The sequence below is a fragment of the Brassica rapa genome, chromosome A09, assembly GCF_000309985.2.
Source record: "Brassica rapa cultivar Chiifu-401-42 chromosome A09, CAAS_Brap_v3.01, whole genome shotgun sequence".
Lineage (NCBI taxonomy): Eukaryota > Viridiplantae > Streptophyta > Magnoliopsida > Brassicales > Brassicaceae > Brassica > Brassica rapa.
Window position 1 is genome coordinate 8,112,354 of NC_024803.2, and position 21,696 is coordinate 8,134,049.

General features: G+C 37.9%; 6 protein-coding genes across 7 annotated transcripts; 2 read left to right on the forward strand and 4 right to left on the reverse strand.

The window, feature by feature from the left end:
* Window positions 1-301: 301 nt before the first annotated feature.
* On the forward strand, window positions 302-2,869 carry LOC103838199. The gene has a single exon (XM_033279500.1). It carries the CDS (start codon window positions 2,287-2,289, stop codon window positions 2,626-2,628), a length of 342 nt encoding a protein of 113 aa, XP_033135391.1. The 5' UTR covers window positions 302-2,286; the 3' UTR covers window positions 2,629-2,869.
* Window positions 2,870-3,007: 138 nt separating this feature from the next.
* LOC103838198 (phosphatidylinositol 4-kinase gamma 2) lies at window positions 3,008-4,751 on the reverse strand. The gene is made up of 2 exons (XM_009114626.3): window positions 3,633-4,751; window positions 3,008-3,554 (listed from the first exon to the last, which is right to left on the reverse strand). The coding sequence occupies exons 1-2, from the start codon at window positions 4,749-4,751 to the stop codon at window positions 3,177-3,179; spliced, it is 1,497 nt and encodes a 498-aa protein (XP_009112874.2). The 3' UTR covers window positions 3,008-3,176.
* Window positions 4,752-10,980: 6,229 nt separating this feature from the next.
* LOC103838328 lies at window positions 10,981-12,684 on the reverse strand. Its single transcript, XM_009114759.2, has one exon. The coding sequence runs from the start codon at window positions 12,682-12,684 to the stop codon at window positions 10,981-10,983; it is 1,704 nt and encodes a 567-aa protein (XP_009113007.1).
* A 674-nt stretch (window positions 12,685-13,358) lies between these two features.
* LOC103838197 (calcineurin B-like protein 8) lies at window positions 13,359-17,523 on the reverse strand. 2 transcript variants are annotated; one of them, XM_009114624.2, is made up of 9 exons: window positions 15,724-17,523; window positions 15,001-15,095; window positions 14,730-14,812; window positions 14,528-14,587; window positions 14,298-14,406; window positions 14,141-14,193; window positions 13,924-14,004; window positions 13,690-13,802; window positions 13,359-13,581 (listed from the first exon to the last, which is right to left on the reverse strand). In XM_009114624.2, exons 2-9 carry the CDS (start codon window positions 15,089-15,091, stop codon window positions 13,527-13,529), a joined length of 645 nt encoding a protein of 214 aa, XP_009112872.1. In that variant the 5' UTR covers window positions 15,092-15,095; window positions 15,724-17,523; the 3' UTR covers window positions 13,359-13,526. The 2 variants fall into 2 exon arrangements, with proteins under 2 accessions (XP_009112872.1, XP_009112873.1); XM_009114625.2 differs by lacking the exon at window positions 15,724-17,523 and having other exon boundaries at window positions 15,001-15,716.
* Window positions 17,524-17,743: 220 nt separating this feature from the next.
* On the reverse strand, window positions 17,744-19,106 carry LOC103838196 (30S ribosomal protein S6 alpha, chloroplastic). The gene is made up of 2 exons (XM_009114623.3): window positions 18,647-19,106; window positions 17,744-18,201 (listed from the first exon to the last, which is right to left on the reverse strand). The coding sequence occupies exons 1-2, from the start codon at window positions 19,028-19,030 to the stop codon at window positions 17,959-17,961; spliced, it is 627 nt and encodes a 208-aa protein (XP_009112871.1). The 5' UTR covers window positions 19,031-19,106; the 3' UTR covers window positions 17,744-17,958.
* An 84-nt stretch (window positions 19,107-19,190) lies between these two features.
* LOC103838195 (26S proteasome non-ATPase regulatory subunit 8 homolog A) lies at window positions 19,191-20,711 on the forward strand. Its single transcript, XM_009114622.3, has 5 exons — window positions 19,191-19,432; window positions 19,560-19,638; window positions 19,703-20,069; window positions 20,156-20,267; window positions 20,342-20,711. The coding sequence occupies exons 1-5, from the start codon at window positions 19,328-19,330 to the stop codon at window positions 20,480-20,482; spliced, it is 804 nt and encodes a 267-aa protein (XP_009112870.2). The 5' UTR covers window positions 19,191-19,327; the 3' UTR covers window positions 20,483-20,711.
* The last annotated feature ends 985 nt before the right edge of the window (window positions 20,712-21,696 follow it).

The following is a 21,696-nucleotide window of genomic DNA, read 5'->3' on the forward strand; positions in this document are numbered from 1 at the left end:
TAATTACTGAAGGAAAAGAAAAAAATAGATGGGGGCACGTGACCCCGTTGCTCCTCACCAATGCCGTCCCATACTTTTGGGAGGCTTAAAGCCTGAAAAAAAGTGTGGCCTCCGATACAAAAATTTGTGGTGCAAAAATAATCAATTGGTGATAATTCGTCATGTGAGAGTGTTATTAAAGGATGGGATTTTGGGTTCGAGTAACATTAATCGCACCAATAACCTACATGGGAGAGTCAGTGAAGACTTACATGTGATGGGTTAGGATCGGTGCTCTGCAGGGCCAATATAGAGTCCACGGAACAAGTAGTTCCCACGGAGCAAGTTGTTACAATAAGTGAAAATACTTAGGAATTTTGATAGAGAAAGGTTCGAACTAGTAGCCAAAAGGTCAAATTTTGGATTACTTTTTGGATTACTTCACCATTAAACCAAACAAATATTTTGAAAAATGTGGTCTTCTAATCGCACTTGTATTTTGTGGCCTAAAACAAATGCTTTATGTGCCTTATAGAAGGAACGGGCCTGCTCCTCACTTGCGTTCGCCACTGATCTTGACAGTCGAGACAGATGAAAAGGAGAACTCGGACCGGGGAGATCTCTACTAACTCATATGAGGGCGTCGTAAACTGTAGTGTGTTCCCCCCTTGGCGAACAGTGATTAAAAATAGAGAGAAAGAGATAAGGCGTGTGTGTTTGCCACTCAAAGACCACGTTTCAAACAAAATGTAATGTTAGATAGCTAGGATATGAAGTTTATACTTTATAGAATTTAAAACAATTAACAGTTTGAGAATCAAACGCACAATAAATATAATTAGATACCAATGATTCATACATACTGAAATTTATAAATTTGAAGACTAAGACGAATGTTTCTTTTACAGTTCTGAAAGCCGGTAATGCGTACAGAAGGTATAACCAATAGGAAAGTAAGTTTTTTTACATTTTCTGTTGACTACTTCTGTGAAGTTTACTTTACACGTATAACATTAGGGACGTTAACATCAGTCTATTGAATAATTTCTCAAGATGTCCTGAAAGTCATACCTAAAACCTGGAACCTGTCTCCCCCACATTCCATTAATTTCCGGTAAGCTATGAGAACGATTTTTGAATATATTTTTTTTCTTCTCAAGAGAACAAGAATGTGGTTTGTAATATAGAAATTTGCAAAAACATCCAAATTCTAAATTTTTTTTTTTTTTTTTTTTTTTAAATTGCCAAATTCTAAATTTATAGGCAACTTGTCCATATAACAACTAATTCATTTTTTTTCCTCTTTTTAGTGATCAGCCTTTATGCATTGTAAATTTCGGAGGAGGATATATTTGTGTTCACATTTGGTCCGTGCACGTGATCGGAAATTTTCAAGAACATCCAAACACATAAAGAAGTCCATGACTTTGAATTACTTATTCTTACATTTTTGTTTTTGTTTTACTTATTCTTACATTGCATAGTGTGCTTAAAACAATTCTTTTCGGTGTTAAAATAAAAATCTTTATCTAAAAGAAAATTTCGGTTTTTATTTTCGGTCTTTATCTAATATGAATTCTTTTCGATTTTTAAAAAAGCTGCTTCTCAAGAGTCTTTGCATGTGTCCGTGACTTTGTCGGGCAACATGGTCCGAACGGTTGATGTCGACATTAACCTAATGGTTGTCTTTTTGTGAGAATTATTCAACTAAAATACTCTAAAAGTGTATATTTTATATTTTATATTTTATATTTTATATTTTATATTTTATATTTTATATTTTATATTTTATATTTTATATTTTATATTTTATATTTTATATTTTATATTTTATATTTTATATTTTATATTTTATATTTTATATTTTATATTTTATATTTTATATTTTATATTTTATATTTTATATTTTATATTTTATATTTTATATTTTAGATTTTATATTTTATATTTTATATTTGGAAAAGCAAATATTTAGACTCCATACCATATAAACCATATAGTTTAAAAACTTAGAAATGCTATTTAATATTTACCATTTCAAATTCACAAATATGTCTTTGTCACTCAGAATAATAATATGAGAGTCGTTGGGAAAGTTCAAAGGCTTTTGAAAGAAAATCATCAAAAAAGATTTGATCGTATTAAACTAAGATTTGATCCTATAAAACTATTTGAGCATCTATATATACATGTGTTTTCACACTCATTGGCAATCACTTATTATCAAAGAAAAAGAGAAGCAAATCAAGTCTTCTTTATTTTCTTGTGATTTTGTCATATTTTTTTACTTTTTATAATTTGGTAATAATGGGGAACTGCATGGAGAGATGTAGGGAAGGAGAAGGAGAAGTAGAAGAAGGGAAGACAGAGGTAAGAGAAAATGCAAAAGAGTCTTTCAGACTTGATGGTGATGAAGATGGTCACGGTGGAATGAAGGTGAAGATAGTGCTTACAAGACATGAATTGGATATGTTTTTGCTTCAGATGAATAAGAATGACGATGGGAACTTGATGATGACCAAAGATGTTATGGTAGAGCTAGAGAAGATGATCATAAAAGCATCATCATCGTTTTCATCATCACCGTCGTGGGAACCGTCTTTAGAGAGCATCATGGAGTGCCCCGAAGTTCAAGAGATGGATAGATGAGAGGCTGGTGATGCTACATATATGATCTATGATAATAGGGGTGACTAGCTAGTATATATTATCATGGGGATGTAAAGCATTGTGTTAAATACGGTGATCCGTAACATTTTTGTATCACTTCATATTAATAGGTACGTAGGAATATTTGTTTATTTGTTAAACTAGGATCGGGGTCGATCTCGAACAAAATATAATCAGATGTTTTGATCTATCAAGAAAATATATTAATGCATTGGTTAAATCCTGACTGTTTAATTATTATACATTTTAATGATTATGATAAAGATCAAATATAGGGGGTTTAGCTAGCTCATATGGTTGAGGGAGCCATGATTCGAGAAGGGTATGGAACTGAATGCGCATCTTACCAGTCCTCATCTCCGCAACGTTTTATTTATTAAGCTTTAGAGGAATTAACAAACACAAAAGCTTAAAGGCTTCTTTCATGGAAGAAAAAATTATCCATGAAGAGATCAACGTTTTTTTCAATCATAAACATACATTGATACATACAAGAACACCATACTTTACTATGTACTTTAAAAAGTTTACTTAATTAGCTCATCCAGACGACGTTCCATGGCCATAGAGACAGCTTCAAGGAACGTAGCCTCGCTTGAAGCAGGTAACACTGAGTTATGAGCTTCTCGCACTATCTCTTCAATCGCAGAGTCTTTGTTGACCGTTTCTCTGCACATCATGCTTCCAATTTGATATGGCGTTAGGTTTCTCTCAACGCCTTTCTTAAGAAGCATCGTGGAGATACGCAGCGTGCGTGCGACAGCTTCAGGGACGTCCCAACCGTTGAGTTGCAAAAGCGCAATGTCTTGTTCAGCGTCTAGCGAGTTTATGTAATTGAGTGTGTCTTCAGAAAACGGGACTTTTGCTTGCGGCCAGTAAAGCCATTCGAATGTGCAATCTTCAAACTGCAGAGACCCATTTCAATATAACTTTAGTTTCACTTTCTGATATATTGAATGCATTAATTAATAAAGATAACTTACATTCTCTGGCAAGCAGTAGCCATGATCAATTGGGATTAGAACGGTTCTGCCGTCTTCGCCTTTCCCGGTCAATATGTTTCCGGCATGTCGGTCAGCGTTTGCCATTCTGATGTCAAAGACGCTTATCTTATGCACTTGTTCCACAGGAAAAGCTCCAGGGCCAATGTCTTCGCAGCTCCCATCGTTCTTCATGAACATTTGCAAAGAACCAACTTTGGCATTTTTTGTACTACAACTGTCGACTCCCTTTGGGTTATTATACACTTTTTGAAAGCTTCTGACCATAGCGGTCGGTGGCACACCAGCAAAACCCTCAACTTGTGATTTGGATCCGCTTTTAGGATGATCTAACAAATAAGCTGCAACTTCTCTAATAGCTCCTTCTCCCACTCTAGTACCTCTCTTCAGTCCCTGACCGTCTGATGACAAAGGAAGCTGCTGAGGATTGTTGACAGCCATGGGTTCCTCGTCCATAGGCTTGAAGACAGACACGTAGCTCAGACCTGAAGAATCTTGCATCAAGTATGTTCCTCCCGTTCCTTCAGCTGTTCTCACAGGTGGATTACCTTTCTTTAACCCATCAACCGTGCGGTCAATCATATCCTCAATAACCTGAGGCAACTTCACTGCGGGATTGAGAAGCAGAGGTTCTAACAAGAAGTCTTTACCAGCATCTTCAACAATAGCTTCTTTCACGGTCTTCTTAAGCAGCAAGTGGATTACAGAGTTTCCATCTTTGCAAATCCCACCTAAGACTCTGTTGTCATCAAGCTTCTCCCCTCTGAAAAAGATCTCTTGATCATCAACATCAGGAAACCCTTTATTACCTTCTTTGGAGATGCGTTTCTTGAGATACCCGACGTTCTTACGGAGATCCACATGAAAGTAAAAGACTTGACCGGAAGTGGTGATGACAGTGACAAGGAGAGGATCATAGAGCTTCTTAAGAACCAAATGCAAGACACTATCACCGGTGACGCCATAGTCCTTGGCGTACCTGGCGAGCTCTCGACCACTGAAGACCAACTTCTGTCTTGTTATACGAATCCCATGACAGATGGTCTGAATCCTAAGTTTGACGTCGGAAATGGAATCAGAGTGGTGGATGAGCAAAGGCATGGTTGGTGTGACTAAAGCCTAATCAATTCATAATGATGATTCTCCTCTTCAACGCCAACTATCAAGATGGGGAAATGAAATTGACAATCGATCATCAATCTCTTAACCACAACCTGTGGGCATCTAACAACCTGTGGGCAGCTCTTACTTTTTTTTTTTAAATAGACGCGCTCATCGGCCTGATTCCTTTCTGTAAATTACCGCCGTTAGTCTTACACTAACGACCGTCTGTTCCATATAAACGGAGTTAATCTTTACCGTCATCAAACTGACGGAAGCTTTCTTTTGTCTCATCCATGCAATCCAAGCTTGCCACCTGTGATTATCTTGTAAGAAAAACTAAAAAAGTGAGATAATTATTTTATTCATTGGGGGGGGGGGGCTAGATGAACATAATTACTGGAATATTTAACTTTCCGTAAACTCGAACAGGTCGTAAACCGAGATTATTGCCGTTGCACACTGGTCCTCTTTCCATTGAAAAATCTTTTCTCAGAAGGCTAAACTATACTAGTTATTACGATTGATGATTAATTATGCAGGTTCCTGGTATCATCTTTCTGTGTCTGTATCTCATTACAAGCTTCTTTTGATTGCTTTGACTTATTTAATACACTTATAACAAAATATGTTAACGAAATTGTTACCACGATATATTTATTATATATATCTTATTATATACTATCAGGATGACACATTTTTTTAAAATTAATTTAGTTTAAAATATCACTTTTTAATAAAATTCAATAATGTGAATGTTTCTTCTGAGGGGAGGTGTACCTGAACGGAAGGTTTAAAAGAAAGTGTGTCATGAGATGATAACATGAAACACTACAGATTTGACGTTTCTTTCCAAAAGATCCACTGACCAGTTCACAAATGATACATATAACATTTTATTTTATTTGCCGTTCGTAAGAAAATGAACTCTTAAGCAGATTAACTTTTTTAATCACATTAATTGCATCTAAAGAAAAGAGAGGCTTATATGTTATTTAGAAAAACATTATGTGAATTTGAGTTGCCCGAAACGTCCAAACATGGCCGGTGGCTTTGATCTGACAGTAAAATATGAGCTGACGTATATTTAATATAAATGTCGATGATGGTACATGAACACAAGAAAACAACTTGAAAAATTAGTGTAATTTACAATTCAAGCACAATGGGCCACACGTACAACGATAACTTCAACACGGCTTGTGGGGCCGACGCTGCTCTATACTGGCTCCTCCTCCTATAGCCGTTGTTCACCCAGTTACCGTTACGTGTAATCAAAATTTGAAATGGGCTAATCTGTATGACAGACTGTATCGGTACAAGTAATTGTAACTTACGAATATGGGCGAATGTTTTACAACAACACTGCTCAGATTATGAGGGATAACCTCATACTTATTCAAACATATCTCCTAAACTCACAATCCCCTCTTTTGGCTAAAGTAGAGTATGATGCACAGCAGAGACTAGAGATCCTTGCAAAGGCTGAACTCTCATTCCTCTATCAGCGCTCTAGAATCACTTGGTTAAGAGAAGGTGGTTGCAATTCTTGCCATTTCCACCTGCTTATTAATGGGCATGATGGGTATGTTATTTCAAGATACAAATCATAAATACTGTCCAAATTACTTTTTGAATCTTCTAGGTGAAAATCTATCAGCTTCTTTATTTGAGCAGGAATACATCTGATTTGTTGGATTTCAAATGTTCAAAGATTTTTTTCAAAAGGATTTCTCGCCTGAAGATATCAAAGCAGATTTTCTTCAAAAGTTATCTCCTAATATTTAGGACTAGAGTCTATATCTAGTGTTGTATAAATACTCAAGTCGATTGAGTGAATAAACACATCAGAAACAGTTTGGCATGGTATAAACACACATTCACAATCATCTTTTATGTCGGGGATATTATTGGCTGAAAATATGTTGCTATCAACTGAATTGGTACAAGAATATAATCACACAAACATACACCAAGAGCTATGCTAAAGGTGGACCTCCTCAAAGCATTTGATAGCGTAAGGTGGGACTTCGTCTTAGGCAGAAAGACCCCTTATCTCCATATCTGTTTGTGCTGGTTATGAAGGTCTTCTCCAAGATTCTTAGCGCTCGTTAACATCTACCTCATGTTTGCTATTGGTGTTCTTTGATGGTTGAAAAAACTTACTTCATGGAATTAGTGAGACTCTTGACGACTTCACTTCGTGGTCGAGGCTTAATATTATTATTAACCAAAAGAAAAATGACTTTTCTTTGCGGGACTGAACTGAACCAACAAGAAACATATGACATCAGATATTATGATTTCCCAGTTGGTTCTTTCCCATTCGTTATCTTGGGCTGCTTCTTATGCACCTAAAGTTGAGGATCTCTAAATATTCTCTTCTACTAGACAAAATCTCAAAGCGCTTTCAGATTTGGTCAGCTCGTTCCTTGTCTTTTGCTTGGTGTCTCCAGTTAGTATCCTATGTTATCTCATGCACTGCTGTTTTGAATCACTACATTCATCCTACCAAAAGGATGCATAAAAAGATTTGAGGCTCTCTGTCATCGCTTTTTCTGGCCAAGTAAAGCTGAGGGCTGGGTTTTCACAAAAGTCTATTGGGACAAAGTTTGCTTGCCAAAAACATAGGATGGATAGGGGTTAAGGCACTTCTCTACATGGAACCTCACCACGTGTTTACGACATATCAGGTTGTTGTTTCCGGAAAGTGGGTCTCTACGGGTGGCATGGCACCGTCATTACCATCTTCAGACTTCCTGCTTCTGGGCGCTTACTGTTCAGAATCAAAACTTTTTGCATTGGAAATCATTGTTCAACCTTAAGACCATTGGCAGCAAGGTTCATCAAGTGTCATGTGGGAAATGGTCAGTTGGCAAAATTCTAGTGTGACATTTGGACACCACTTGGCCAGCTGATAAATGTTCTCGGATAGACTTAACTGAGACGCCTCTGCATTCCCTTCAATGCTTCTGTTGCAACAGCAACAAATAGCGTCAGTTGGATCATGTCATCCCCTAGATCTGATCAAGAGGCTGCTCTCCACGGGTACTTCACTACGTTACCATTCCCTAGTGCTACTCTCCTGAAAGATTGTTACGCTTTGAACACAAATAGTATTCATCTTTTCAACTTCTCCTCGTTTAATACATGGGATGTCTTGAGGGAAAGAGAAGATGTTAAAACTTTGATGGATGCAATTTGGTATAAAGGAAACACTCATAAGCATGCTTTCACCATATGGGCTGTTAATCTTGATAGATTGCCTAAAAGATCATGTTTAGTCTCGTGGAGTATACAAATACCATCAATGGAAGCTATTAAAGGTTAAGAGTGATGGAGGGTACGAACAAGATATCAGCTCAATCTAGGGTTTTCGATTGAAAACTCTAGAGACCTGCTTCTTGAAGAAGATGAATTTAATCGAATCTCTTCCAAGGCTTCTCGAACAAGATGAATTGAATCAAATCTCTATCAAGGTATAAAGCTCAAAGCTAGTTTATTAATTATCAAAAGCGTATCTTACAAAAGTCATAAGAGAGTTCTTTATATAGAACTCTTAAACCGTCATTAAAATCCTTAACCTAATAGAAAAGGCAAAACATAAACCCTAAGTAAAAAGGAAATAACTTGAAAAGGAAACTTGACGTTGAAGCTACTCGGATGCTGCTGCATCAGGTCCCCCGGGGTGAAGAGGATTCGACCGCGAATCAGAGGGCTGCTCGGGAGGAAAATAGCGAGAGAGATACTTGACATTAAAAACATCAGAAGTAGTTATATCAGCGGGAAGTTGGAGACGATAAGCATTGTCATTGATACGCTCAAGAACCTCCAAAGGACCAATCTTCTTTGCTTTTAACTTGTTATACGAGTGTGCAGGCATACGATCTCTAGTAAGAACTGCCCAGACCAAATCACCGACCTCAAATACGAGACGCCGTCTATGGGTGTCTGCCGCAGCTTTATATTTTTGAGTCGATGTCTCCAAGTTGGATGTAGTTTGTTCGTGTGTCTCGAGCACGTTCTCCATAAATGCTTCAGCTCCATCGTGAAGACGAACACGATCGGGCAAAGTGGAGAGGTCTAGCGGAGCACGAGGAACGATTCCATAAATGATCTGAAACGGACTGAACTTCGAGCTTCGGTTAACGGCGTGGTTATGGGCAAACTCAGCCTGGGGAAGCTTTGAATCCCATGACTTGATGGATGATCCGACCAAGCTGCGTAGTAAGTTACCAAGAGAACGATTCGTGACCTCTGTTTGGCCGTCAGTTTGAGGATGATACGCAGAACTCATATCAAGACTTGTATCGAAGAGCTTCCATAATGAGCGCCAAAAGTGACTAAGAAAGCGAGAATCTCTGTCGGAGACAATCGACAATGGTAATCCATGAAGCCGGTACACCTCTCGGAAGAACAAAGTGGCGACTTCAACTGCATCAGTTGTACGTTTGCAGGGTATAAAGTGAACCATTTTTGAAAATCGATCTACCACGACAAAAATTGAATCGAACCCTTTTTGAGTCCGAGGCAATCCCATGACAAAATCCATACTAATATCTGTCCACGGTTGAGTTGGTATTGGTAAAGGAAGGTACAAACCAGCATTGGAAGCTTGACCTTTGGACGTTTGACAAGTAACACAACGCTCCACAAAACGTTCCACGTCTCTTCGCAGCGCCGGCCAGAAATACGACGCAGAAACAAGGTGAAGGGTTCGATCTCGTCCGATGTGACCTTCATTATGCAGCTCGGAAATAAGTCGCAACCGAAGACTACAATCAGGAACACAAAGACGGTTTTCCCGGAATAAGAAACCATCATGGATCGAGTACGGTAAGGATGGACCAGCAGAAACGGCAGTCCAAATTGGGCCAAAAAACTTATCGGTCGGGTATAGGTCCATAAACGAACTAAATCCAGGGACCGAGACATGAAGGACGGAGAGGAGAGAGTGTCGACGACTCAGGGCGTCAGCTACGCGGTTGCTAGTTCCCGAGGTGTGCTTGATCACGAATGTAAACTGTTGTAGATAGGCGATCCAAGAGGCATGTCGAGCAGATACTTTATCTTGAGTGCTAAGATGCTTTAGGGCGTCATGATCAGTGTAAAGTACAAATTCCTTGTGGAACAAGTAATGCCTCCAGTGCTTGATTGCTTGCACAATAGCATAGAACTCGATGTCGTACGTACTATAACGAAAACGCGCACCAGATATCTTCTCGCTAAAGAATGCGATCGGCCGGTTTCGTTGGCTAAGGACAGCGCCAATCCCACTTTTAGACGCGTCGCAGTGGAGTTCAAATACCGCCGTAAAGTCTGGTAAAGCCAAGATAGGTGCTGAACTAAGTTTGTCTTTGATGATGTTGAAAGCAGTAGTAGCAGCCGGTGTCCATAAAAAAGCTCCCTCGCGAATACAGTTAGTCAAAGGTGCCATGATAGCACTAAACTGAGGAACAAAACGTCGATAAAAAGATGCAAGCCCATGAAAGCTCCGTGCTTCGGTGATAGTATGTGGTTCTGGCCAAGTCTTGATGGCGGATACTTTTGCAGGGTCGACGGAAAGGCCCTTCTCTGAAACAATGTATCCCAAGAAGTGGACGTGTGCGGAACCGAAAGCACATTTTTTTAGTGTTGCAAAAAGTTTATCTCGTCGAAGAACAAGGAGGACTTCCCGCAGGTGTATCATATGATCCTCCATGGTGAGGCTGAAGATTAAGATATCATCGAAGTAAACAACACCGAATTTGCCAATGAAGGGACGAAGAGCCTGATTCATCACTCTCATAAACGTGCTTGGTGCGTTAGATAAGCCAAACGGCATTACCGTCCACTCAAAAAGTCCTTCACGGGTTTTGAAAGCTGTTTTCCATTCATCTCCTTCACGAATACGAATCTGGTGGTAACCGCTTTTTAAATCCAGCTTAGAGAATATCCTTGCTGTCCCGATTTGATCAAGAAGGTCATCCAGGCGAGGAATTGGGAAACGATATCGAACGGTTATTTTATTCACCGCACGACTATCCACACACATACGCCACGAACCATCCTTCTTTGGAACTAATAGGGCTGGAACGGCGCAAGGACTCATGCTCTCCCGTAAGAAACCTCGAGTAATTAGTTCTTCAACTTGCTTTCGTAGTTCCTCATGTTCTGTTGGACTCATTCGATAGTGCGCACGGTTAGGGAGATTAGCATCAGGGATAAAGTCTATTTGGTGTTGAATATCTCACAGTGGTGGTAATCCCGGAGGGAGATCGTTTGGAAAAACGTCCTCAAATTCTTTAACGATGGCTTGAAACTCTGGTCGAGTTTTATTGTCAAGAAGTGGCGACGATGGCGTTGCCGTTAAGATAAAAACTATATCTTCTTCGCGCATTGCCGCTTCGAATGGTGTCTTGTGTAGAAGTAAAAGAGGGTTAGATGAGTCTGTAGGACGTGCTGGAGAGGGAGTTGTAGGTGATGATGATGACGGTAGTGAAGGTTTAAGGGTGAAGGTTCGATTGTTGAATGTGAAAGTATAGGTGTTTAGGAATCCGTCGTGTACTATCCTTCGGTCGAACTCCCATGGACGTCCGAGAAGCAAATGACATGCATCCATTGGAGCAATGTCACAGTAAATTGTGTCACGATATGTATCACCAATAGAGAAGGTGACCAAAGCTCGACGAGTGACCAGGAGATCGTGAGTTTGCTGTAACCAGGCGAGTTTATACGGAGCCGGGTGCTGTTCATCTTTGAGTGCGAGCTTGGTTACGGCGTCCGCGGCAATAACGTTTTCACTACTACCAGAGTCGATAATCAGTTTACATACTTTCCCTTCGATGGTGCAGCGAGAGTGAAATAAATTATTACGCTGGGGGAAGTCGTTGCTGCTGCGTGGTGCTAGGCAAGAACGGTGCAACATTAGACAAACACCAGTATCGGGTTCTAATTCCTCAGGTTCGTCATAGATAGGTTCATTGAACTCAATCTCAACATCACGGCCTGAAGAGTCAAGCAAGAGGCCTCGTTGATTTCGATGGGGGCAAGCCGCCTGCCTGTGCCCAGCTTCGCCGCAGGCGAAACATCGCAAGGTACCTGTGCGGGCTGGTCGTGACGTATCAACGGGAACAATGGCTGCCGAGGGTGTGGCCGCGAGTGGTGCCGATGTTGTAGCTGTTGGAGTTGTGACCTGTGATGTGCGCTGTTGTCGAGTGGAATTCCACGGAGTGGAGGTCGCTTTGTTTTGTGCTTCGACGGTTAAAGCCTGTTGATGAGCTTCTGAGAGCGTGATAGGATTAAACAGGTTCAACGTATGCTGAATTTGTTGTCGAAGACCACCGATGAAACGGGCGACTAGTTGCCTATCTGAATCATGAAGATCAATTCTGTTTAATAACAAGAAAAATTCAGTGGCATATTCTTCTACCGTACGGCTTCCTTGACGGAGATGTTGTAGTCGTTGAAATATTAACTGGTCGTAGTTATAAGGTAGGAACGTCTTTCGCATATGTTTCTTCAATTTATCCCATGTCTCGATTTTAGGTTTGCCTAAACGAAGTCTGGATGACTTAAGTTGAGTCCACCACGCGGTTGCTCTGCTGCGAAACCGCATCGCAAGGACAGGGACACATTGGTCAAGCGGAACATGCTTAAATTCTAGTATTTCGTCTACTGTGGCGATCCAGTCAAGGAGATCTTCCGCGACCTGGTTGCCATGGAACTCTGGTATTTCGAATTTAAAGCTCCGATCCCATTGGTCATGAGGTTGAGCTGGTTGAGCTCTTGGTCGATTTTCTCCAAGAATCGCGAATGGGTTAGCATCGTCTTCGTGATCGGATTGGTCATCTTCTCGTTCTTCTACTGGTGCGGCGGCTGGTGCGTTACGTTGAGCTAGCAGACCGTGCATTGCTTGAGTAAGTTGAGCAAGTTGTGTCTGCATCTCTTCCATGGTGCGTTGTGTGATCTCAGCTTGGGTTTCTTTTTTGGCGCGGGGCATGGTGACGAACGAAGGTTGTGGGCGCGGAGTGCGGGTGGTGATGGTTTTGCTCTGATACCAACCTGATGGAGGGTACGAACAAGATATCAGCTCAATCTAGGGTTTTCGATTGAAAACTCTAGAGACCTGCTTCTTGAAGAAGATGAATTTAATCGAATCTCTTCCAAGGCTTCTCAAACAAGATGAATTGAATCAAATCTCTATCAAGGTATAAAGCTCAAAGCTAGTTTATTAATTATCAAAAGCGTATCTTACAAAAGTCATAAGAGAGTTCTTTATATAGAACTCTTAAACCGTCATTAAAATCCTTAACCTAATAGAAAAGGCAAAACATAAACCCTAAGTAAAAAGGAAATAACTTGAAAAGGAAACTTGACGTTGAAGCTACTCGGATGCTGCTGCATCAAAGAGTCAGGTTAATGTTCCAGCCCATTTGATTGCGAAAAGTGTAATATTTAAGTTTTTCTCTCAATTATATGTAGCTCGTAGCTTTCCTCGTTGGTTCTCCTCTTCTTTTTTTTGGTTGAGGAGATTGGTCTTATGCTGGCTGCTCTTTTGGTTTGGTCTTCGATTGTGGTTGATTCTTTTGTTTCACTGATGTATTGGTTGAATGGTTACATGATTGAATGAAAAGTAAAGGAACAATAACGCAAATCATTTTGAGCCTTGTATCAAGTATTACCGGACCGGTTCATATATAATTAATACAAAGGAAAGATTAAAAAAGCCCTCTGATATAATAAAATCGGGAGAAACGCTGGCACGTTCGTTGTTCATGAGGTTTCTTTCTATTTTTAGTCGTCTACTTCGGAGTCAAGAACGAAACTTGGGAATGCTAAAGTCACTTCCCTGCAATTCATTAAATGATGACGATAATAATTAGTTACGAGCATTTCCACATTAAAAGAATAATTGTTAAACGTTAATGTTTTCAAGAGACTTTGGTATATATATTACTTGAGGTAGGGTAAAGTCATGTTTTTAAGGATTGAAGGATTCTTTGCGACGAGCTCTTTCCATTCTTCTTCATCAATTTTGCCATCTTTGTTCGTATCAACCTCAACCATTGTCTGTGTTATTAATCCAACAAACCCCAAAATTTATTTCACTCAACAACAGATATACAAGTTTAAAAAAAAATAAGAAGCCCAATAGATAACTCGAGGATATATAGGCACATGTAAACAGAACCTGTTCGACGATGGCTTCAATAGATTCTTCCGATAGTCCTAAGTCTGTTTCGCTAAGTAGTGCGCCCACCATTTTCTTCAACTATATATACACCAAAACATAACACATAAAATGTCTTCCAATCTTTTTTCTTTACGTGTAAGGATTTCATCATTCTATGCAACATATATTTATTTATTTTCTTAATTTACGAGTAGAGAGATCATTCTATTAGTACCTCATGGCGCTGGATGAAGCCGGTTCCATCAAGGTCATAAAGCTTGAACATAACTGCCATTTTACAACATTTATAGTATTAGTGGTTTGCTGAATCTCTTAAATACGAACACAACTCGTAATATTCATGATACGAACTAATGCATAAAGACACGTACATGAGGACTTTTCATGTTCCGGAGTGTGTGGATGGAAGATGCTTAGTGAACGAACGAATTCACCAAACTCAATCACACCGTTTCGTTTCCTATCAAACATATAAAACACCTGCAAAATTTTTTTGATCATTTTCTTATCGTTAAACCAAAAACACTCATTTTGGTACGGTAAAACCGAACATATATGTACTAGTTAATGAGTGTGGTATCATGGAAATGGAAGTACGTACTCTGTCGGCAAATAGATTTTGCATATTGCTGTTTCTGAACAAAGCCAGAAGAAACTCTTCCTGCTTATAATTAAACAAGGTCATATCATATAATAGATGCATATTAACTTCCAAAATTAATTGATGCAATTTTGATATTAAATGTTTGATCCTTTTTCTTACACTTTTTCATGAAAAAATCCCACTATTAAATAAATGTTACCTTGTGGATAAGACCATCGTTGATAATGGATGTACTTAGCTTCTTGAATAAATTGTGTAAAGCTTCTATCTCATTCACCGTAACTGCATATGCTTATCAATTACGTAGAACTTCTATATATAGCTTCATAAAATGCATATTTTTTCTTAAAAAATTACCGCTCATACTCGTTATAACTAGACATGTGTGTCGTCTAGTGAAACTTCTTCTTCTTAGTTATCAATTTTATTTATTCAATTTAGGAGTTGTGAGTTCTTTTTCTTTCACTTACATGGAGTTTCAGATGCAAGAACCTGAGGGTCCTCATATCCGCGAGGATGCTTTGTTCGCTTCAAGGAAAAGCGTTTCACGAATGCCAACATTTTTCTAGAATTCGACCAATTTTGATTAAATATTACTAATTAACATCGATGCACCAACGACTAGAATAAATGGTAAGATAAAATAACATAGGACTAACCCTTTCTCAAAAAAATATTAATAATAATATGGTATTGCTAAAGTAACAAAAGGAAAAAAAAACTTAAGGTATCCAAATTTTAGTTTCTATCAGTGATCAGTGATTTGTCGGATTATATATCATGATAAACAACAAAAACATAAATGAAAGCAGAGACGAATGAATCTGGCTTTGAATCTGACCATTTTATGATTAGAAGTTAAATCAGGACAGCAAATCAAGAACATGAAACAGACTTGAAACCTTTTTTTTTTGTCAACGGACTTGAAACTAAAAGTAGTCAAACCTATCAAACTTTTGAGGGTTTTCACCAAAATGCCTTAATTTACTTTTGATATGACCACGTAGGACTCCAAGATCCAAAGAAAACCAAAAAGTACAAAGAAAAAAGACAGGCCTACAGAATCAAATCTATTTGTCAGGACAATCAAACGAAAATTTCAAAACCATATCGTACAGATCTATGTGTTATTTAACAAAAAGACCTGAAATAATCACGAGATATTCGATGTTTGTCAATAGAAGTCATGATACCTCTGGATGATCTTGTCTTTCAGTTCCTATTGGTTGGATTTAGATTTGCTGTTCTTCAAATTTTGGAGTTTGAGAAGACTTTCTGTTTTTTTTTTTTTGGTATGATAAAACGACGATGGAGTGCTTTTGTGATTGGTGGGGGAAAATAAGGTTTATTCTGTAGGTAAGATTGATTGTTGTTAATTTAATACTTCATTAAGTTCTAGAATAATTTAAAATTAAAAAGGTTGTGACGGTACGGTTTTTTTATTTGAATCATATTAGATTATACATAAACCTTTTTGACGTCGCTAATAAATAAACTTCAAGTACAATAAAGTGATACACATATAGTATATACTTTCTCATAAAGATGATTGGAGATCAACGAATTGATAATTACGCAAAACATTAGACACAACTAGGATAATCGCACATGATGTTGATTAAAGTTAGTATTTTTTAAAAGATTGCCGACCTTCGTTTATGCTCATTTGTTTTAAAAAACAAATTGTAAAACAGAGTGAATGAGTGGTCGGCATAATGGCTACCGAGAAAAGAGAGAGATTCTCATCAAATTAATTGTGCTAGCGCTTATGATTTATATTATGTCTAGTTTCTTGTTCTCTTTAGAATTTTGTGAGAGATTTGCGAGTACCAAAATGGTGGAGTTCGACTCTCCCAAAATAGTCTTTACTGTATAAAACGGATGATACTTTGCTTTTTGCTTACCGAGAAATGAGGATGGTAATATATTTTGCATGATCCATGAATTTAACCTAGCTTTGAAGAAAAACTGTTGTGGTGAATAGTACAAATTCCGAACTATTTTCTAGCTTAGGTTTTACGCGGCAAATATCATAGGCTTAGTTCACTTTTGTAAATCATACTAGAAATACTCATTATGTGTAGACAAGTCTTTCAACTGCAAAACAATTACTATTGTTGGGGTACACAAAAGATTCACTCAGGCTATGAGATTGGAGAATCCTTGGATCCTGGCTACACCAAGGTCGGTCTGTCCTAGTGCCCCCGTAGTTTACCCGAGAATGATAGTTAGTAATTTTAGTAGAAGTGATCCAAAAGAATGGTATGTAGAAATTCTTGAAAAGTTTTTTGTTGTAGAAAATTTACCGCTGATTTGAAGCTCGACCCGAACCAATCATCAAGATACTTTTTGTAGGAGCTTTATAAAAGTGGTCAATATACCGTTAAATTTGGATATTGGATCATACTGGGTCGCCAGAAGTATCATGAATCACGAAACTGAAGTTATATACTCGGTGTCCAATATCACTAGACTCCAAGCCTATGCTTGGAAAATTAAGGGTACTCGGAAGATGCACACTATTTATATGGAAGCTAGTAACATGATATATAGCTATTACAAGAAAGCTTGCACTTTATCATATGCAATGTGAAATCAATATCAAGATGTGGAGAATCCGATGAATCAATCATGCAACATTTTTAGTGCCCACCAGCTTTACAAGCCTTTGTTTTAGCTGCCACACCTTCCAGTCTGAGAATCCGATGAATCAATTATGCAACATTTTTAGTGCCCACCAGCTTACAAGCCTTTGTTTTAGCTGCCACACCTTCCAGTCTTATCTGTCGGATAATTTTGTATCTTTCAAAAGTTTGAAACAATAAACTATTCAGAAGAATTGATAGAAATCTACTAAAAAAACATATATGCATAAAGAGAATATTATCCTCATTTCTCAATAAATATTAACAATTTCTACAGCGACACAATCATCAGATATTATTGGTACTCAAATCATATGCTTAGAGAACATATGTTTGATTTGATCAAAAAAAAAAAAAAAAAAAAAGAGAACATATGTTTGGTGGATAGCTCTTGGATTTCTACATCGTAATTTAGTGGGTGTGAATGGGTTTGGAAAGACACGTTTGAAAATTATAGTATCTCTATGTTTCTTTTGGGCTGAGACATGTTGACATGAGTGTGGATTAGATCATTATAATATATATATATATATATATGGTGCTAGAAATTTGTTTTTGCAAAGGCACATAATATCATGCATGCTTCTCAAATTTTGCATTAGAGTTTCTTTCACTCTGTAACACATGAAAACAGAGCATTTCACAAGAAGAAAAAAAGATACACAAAACACATAATCAAATAAAGATAGATTTACTTTTATAAGTTTGTTGGAAAGAAACCGAGAAAAAAAGAAAGAATCTAACTTTGGTCACATACGAAGACATAATGTTGATGGTCTCATTTTAGTTGTACTTCCTCTTCTTGATCTTGAAGGAAGAAGATCGGATAACGTCATCATCGGCAATGAGAACGGACTCGAGGGGAGTGATGGATTCAGGTTTGGTGAAATAAGTGAAAAGAAGGTAGATGCCATCCAAGTAAGTGTTAGTCTCTCCAGCTTTGTTCTTCTTTCGGATGCTGTAAGCCAATGGAATCACTCCTCTGTTGAATACTTCCACATACATTCCACCCCCAGCCACAAGCAACTTCCATAACAAAACAAAACAAAACAAAAACAGCAATATATCAAACAAACTGGATATTTAAAGAATGGAATAGAGTGTTAAATGTAAATGCACCTATCTTGTGCATAGATATATCAGGACTTGAAGAATTCATAGATCCTAACCCTTTAACTACAATATTTCGAACTCCGGATTGCAAGAAAGAAACATTGAACCGTTTAAACTAACTCTACATGTAATATTCACCATTCTCTAGAAGATTTTTGGTTCGTAATCAAAAGTGCATAGATAGCAAATTTCAAACCATCACTTACCTATACTATCAAAAGAAAGTCTCCACATTGGATTCAGAAAATTGATTATACCAACTGATCAAACAATCTTTGAATCCAGAAAGGATCCTTCTATCTCTAACATCACTCTGATATCAGACATAGATTCCAACATTTTTTTTTGTTTGGTTTACCTCTTCGTACTTCTGGGTAAGACCAAGGCGCTCATCTTCAGACATGTCGGGTCTCAAGACGGCCATAGTTTCGTACTGTCGGAGACCAGGTGGGCATTGAGGTTCGGGTTTGTCCTCAAGGGCAGTAGAGACGGAAGGAGAAGTGGGGTCATCGTCGGAGCCGAATCCACCTTCAAAGAAAGTGCCTGAGAAATCAAGAGCCTGTGATTTCACCACGAGTGGTCCAGAGTTGTCTCTCTTCTTCTTCTGCGAGGCCAAAGGTTTGGAGTTGGAAACGAATGGCCTGAGGGAACGGGAGAAAGAGAGGAGTGGCTGGGACGAGACATTAGGAAGAGAGTGAGGGCAAACAGGAGAGTTCAATAGGCACAGCGAAGACGCCACCATTGTTGTTGTTAATATGAGATGAGAGCTTTTTAGAGAAAGCAAAAGAGTCGATGGAGGTGATTGGATAAGAGATGAAGATGATGCTTCACAGTGTGTACACGTTAGTCGGAATTGCTAATGTAAACCGTGGGCCTTTTTAAATCGACTCGGCCCGTTAAAGGCCTATATTTTATAAAGCCATATCATAACAGTGTGCGTCTCCGTCTCTCTCTCTCTATCTTTCTCTTTCTTCGCAATCAAGCCAGTTCGGGAAAAGAAAAAGAATCGTCGCCGGAAAAGTAAAGGAAGAAAGCTCTAATGGATCCGCAGCTCACAGAAGTATCGCAGCAGTTGGAGAGGTTCAAGGCGGCGTTTGTGAGGAAAGATTACAATACCTGCTCTGATCTCTTGTCTCGGCTTAAGGTACTATGCACTGAGGGGTTCAGATCTAGGAGAGATTCGTCTTTTTGAAATAGCTAAATTAAGATTAGCAATGTGTAGGGAGGATCTTATAGTGCTGGATTGAGAATTTTCAGATGTTGTGTTTCAGGTTCTTCTGACGAAATTCACGAGTCTTCCTCCGTTGTTTGAGAACACTCCAAACGCTGCTCAGGAGCTCGCTATTGCTAGTACGTTTCTCTGTTCTGCTGCATAGATTTATTTGAATTTGATCAATTTGGTAAAACTTTATAGGGGACATTTACGAGCACGCTGTTGTTCTGAGCGTTAAAACTGAGGATCAAGATGCTTTCGAGAGAGATTTCTTCCAGCTCAAACCCTACTATGTCGATGCCAGGAACCGTCTTCCTCCATCTCCACAGGAGAATCTTATCCTTGGTCTCAACCTCCTGAGGCTGCTCGTGCAAAACAGAATTGCTGAATTCCACACCGAACTCGAGTTACTCTCCTCTGCTACACTTGAGAATCCTTGCATCAAGCATGCTGTAGAGCTTGAGCAGTCCTTCATGGAAGGTGCCTATAACCGTGTTCTTAGTGCTAGGCAGACCGCACCTGATGCTACCTACGTCTACTTCATGGACCTTTTGGCAAAGACCATTAGGTATAGATTAATAAGTCCGTCCTTCTCTGAGTTATTAGTTCAGTCTCATATAGCGTGTTATCTCATTCTTTTTACATCGTTATCAGAGACGAGATAGCTGGATGCAGCGAGAAAGCTTATGATTATGTCTCTATCAGCGATGCCAGGCAGATGTTGCTCTTCTCTTCTGATCAAGAACTCTTGACCTATGTCAATGAGGTAATATTTTGGAATCTTTTTTTATTCTTTCATGAACCCTTTGATGTGATTAGTTTTAATATTCAATCTTATAGGAGCACCCGGAGTGGGAAGTGAAGGACGGGTTTGTTGTGTTCCAGAAAGCCAAAGAAACCGCACCCTGCAAAGAGATTCCGTCTCTTCAGCTCATCAACCAGACTCTAAGCTACGCCAGAGAGCTCGAGCGTATCGTGTAAGATGAACTTTTACTCATTACTCGTCTCTTCCATTTTATTGTTAAGAAAAGAGGTTCAGGTCATAAAACTTTGTTATCAATGTAATGACTGATTTGAAGAGACTCAATACATGTATTTGGTTAATTGGTTTTGGCAAATCATTTGCCGCAAATGAGGTTCTTCGTTCGTACGTTGTTATATTATGTTTTCCAGTGTGCGCTTTGGTTCTTCTCCTCTCTTTGATGTTTTATTTTTTTTGTAAAATTGTTGTCCCCGAATTTGCTAGTATAAACTAGGCTTAGACGTTGGAATATCGGCTTGTAGTGAAATTTTTTAGTTCAGTATTTCTTTGTTTGTATGGTCCTTTTTTATTGGATAAAAAGTATGAGAGATTTGTAGATCCTGTAATCTTTATTGTTTCTCGGAACATGGCTTCTATGTTAGTTTCCTTAGAAGTGGAGTTTTTTTTTCGTTCTCTTTGACTAAACAGAAGTGGAGTTTGTGTTTAACTTTCCAAGATATCTCTTTATCATCAATAAATATATTAGGGAAATCTTCTCTACTGAAAAATAGCAAAATAACCTTATAATCATGTAGGATATTACAATTTTTACAATTCACTTTTAACATAAAATTAACTAGGTTTTTTCCTACATCAAATGCAGTATTAAACTTTAACTTAAATTATATTTTAAAATAATTTTTGATGATATTTTTATACATATTTATGATATAATTTGTTTATTTTTTTAATTTAAGTTGTTTTTCAAATTTTTACTTTTGGTTATTGTATATCCAATTTATTTTTATGTTGAGTTAAACTAATGGTTGATAAGTGTACCTTCAGTGTGGTCTTTAATATTATCTAATCTATTAAAAGAGGAGTACGAAATTAGATCTTTTTTTTGGTCAAACAAAAAATCTAATTCCGTACTCCTCTTTTAATAGATTAGATAGTATTAAAGACCTTTAGTTTTACCATTTATTTACAATGACACGTCATTGAAATATTTATTGAACTTATATTAGTATGTTGGTCTTTTTTCTAATTTAAATTATAGATTTCCTTAATCGAATCTTACCAAAATAGATTTTTCAATAGATTTTCTAATATCTTTGTTATTAACGTATTAAATGTTTTCCGATAAAAATTAGTAATAAATAATAAAGTAAGAAACACATATCATAATCAATTTATATAATATATAAAAAAAAATAAAAAAAAATCTATTCAT

What these genes read in the sequence shown, in the direction of transcription:
- LOC103838199 (XM_033279500.1), top strand. Translation starts at nt 2,287, where the DNA reads ATGGGGAACTGCATGGAGAGATGTAGGGAAGGAGAAGGAGAAGTAGAA.
- LOC103838198 (XM_009114626.3), bottom strand. Translation starts at nt 4,751, where the DNA reads ATGCCTTTGCTCATCCACCACTCTGATTCCATTTCCGACGTCAAACTT. An exon ending in GCTACTGCTTGCCAGAGAAT is followed by an intron (nt 3,555 to 3,632) that starts GTAAGTTATCTT and finishes GGGTCTCTGCAG; the next exon opens with TTTGAAGATTGCACATTCGA.
- LOC103838328 (XM_009114759.2), bottom strand. Translation starts at nt 12,684, where the DNA reads ATGGAAGAGATGCAGACACAACTTGCTCAACTTACTCAAGCAATGCAC.
- LOC103838197 (XM_009114624.2), bottom strand. Translation starts at nt 15,091, where the DNA reads ATGTTGGCATTCGTGAAACGCTTTTCCTTGAAGCGAACAAAGCATCCT. An exon ending in TCTTGCATCTGAAACTCCAT is followed by an intron (nt 14,813 to 15,000) that starts GTAAGTGAAAGA and finishes AAGCATATGCAG; the next exon opens with TTACGGTGAATGAGATAGAA. An exon ending in ATGACTTTACCCTACCTCAA is followed by an intron (nt 13,582 to 13,689) that starts GTAATATATATA and finishes AATGAATTGCAG; the next exon opens with GGAAGTGACTTTAGCATTCC.
- LOC103838196 (XM_009114623.3), bottom strand. Translation starts at nt 19,030, where the DNA reads ATGGTGGCGTCTTCGCTGTGCCTATTGAACTCTCCTGTTTGCCCTCAC. An exon ending in TTACCCAGAAGTACGAAGAG is followed by an intron (nt 18,202 to 18,646) that starts GTAAACCAAACA and finishes TTGTTATGGAAG; the next exon opens with TTGCTTGTGGCTGGGGGTGG.
- LOC103838195 (XM_009114622.3), top strand. Translation starts at nt 19,328, where the DNA reads ATGGATCCGCAGCTCACAGAAGTATCGCAGCAGTTGGAGAGGTTCAAG. An exon ending in ATCTCTTGTCTCGGCTTAAG is followed by an intron (nt 19,433 to 19,559) that starts GTACTATGCACT and finishes GTTGTGTTTCAG; the next exon opens with GTTCTTCTGACGAAATTCAC. An exon ending in TCAGGAGCTCGCTATTGCTA is followed by an intron (nt 19,639 to 19,702) that starts GTACGTTTCTCT and finishes AAAACTTTATAG; the next exon opens with GGGACATTTACGAGCACGCT.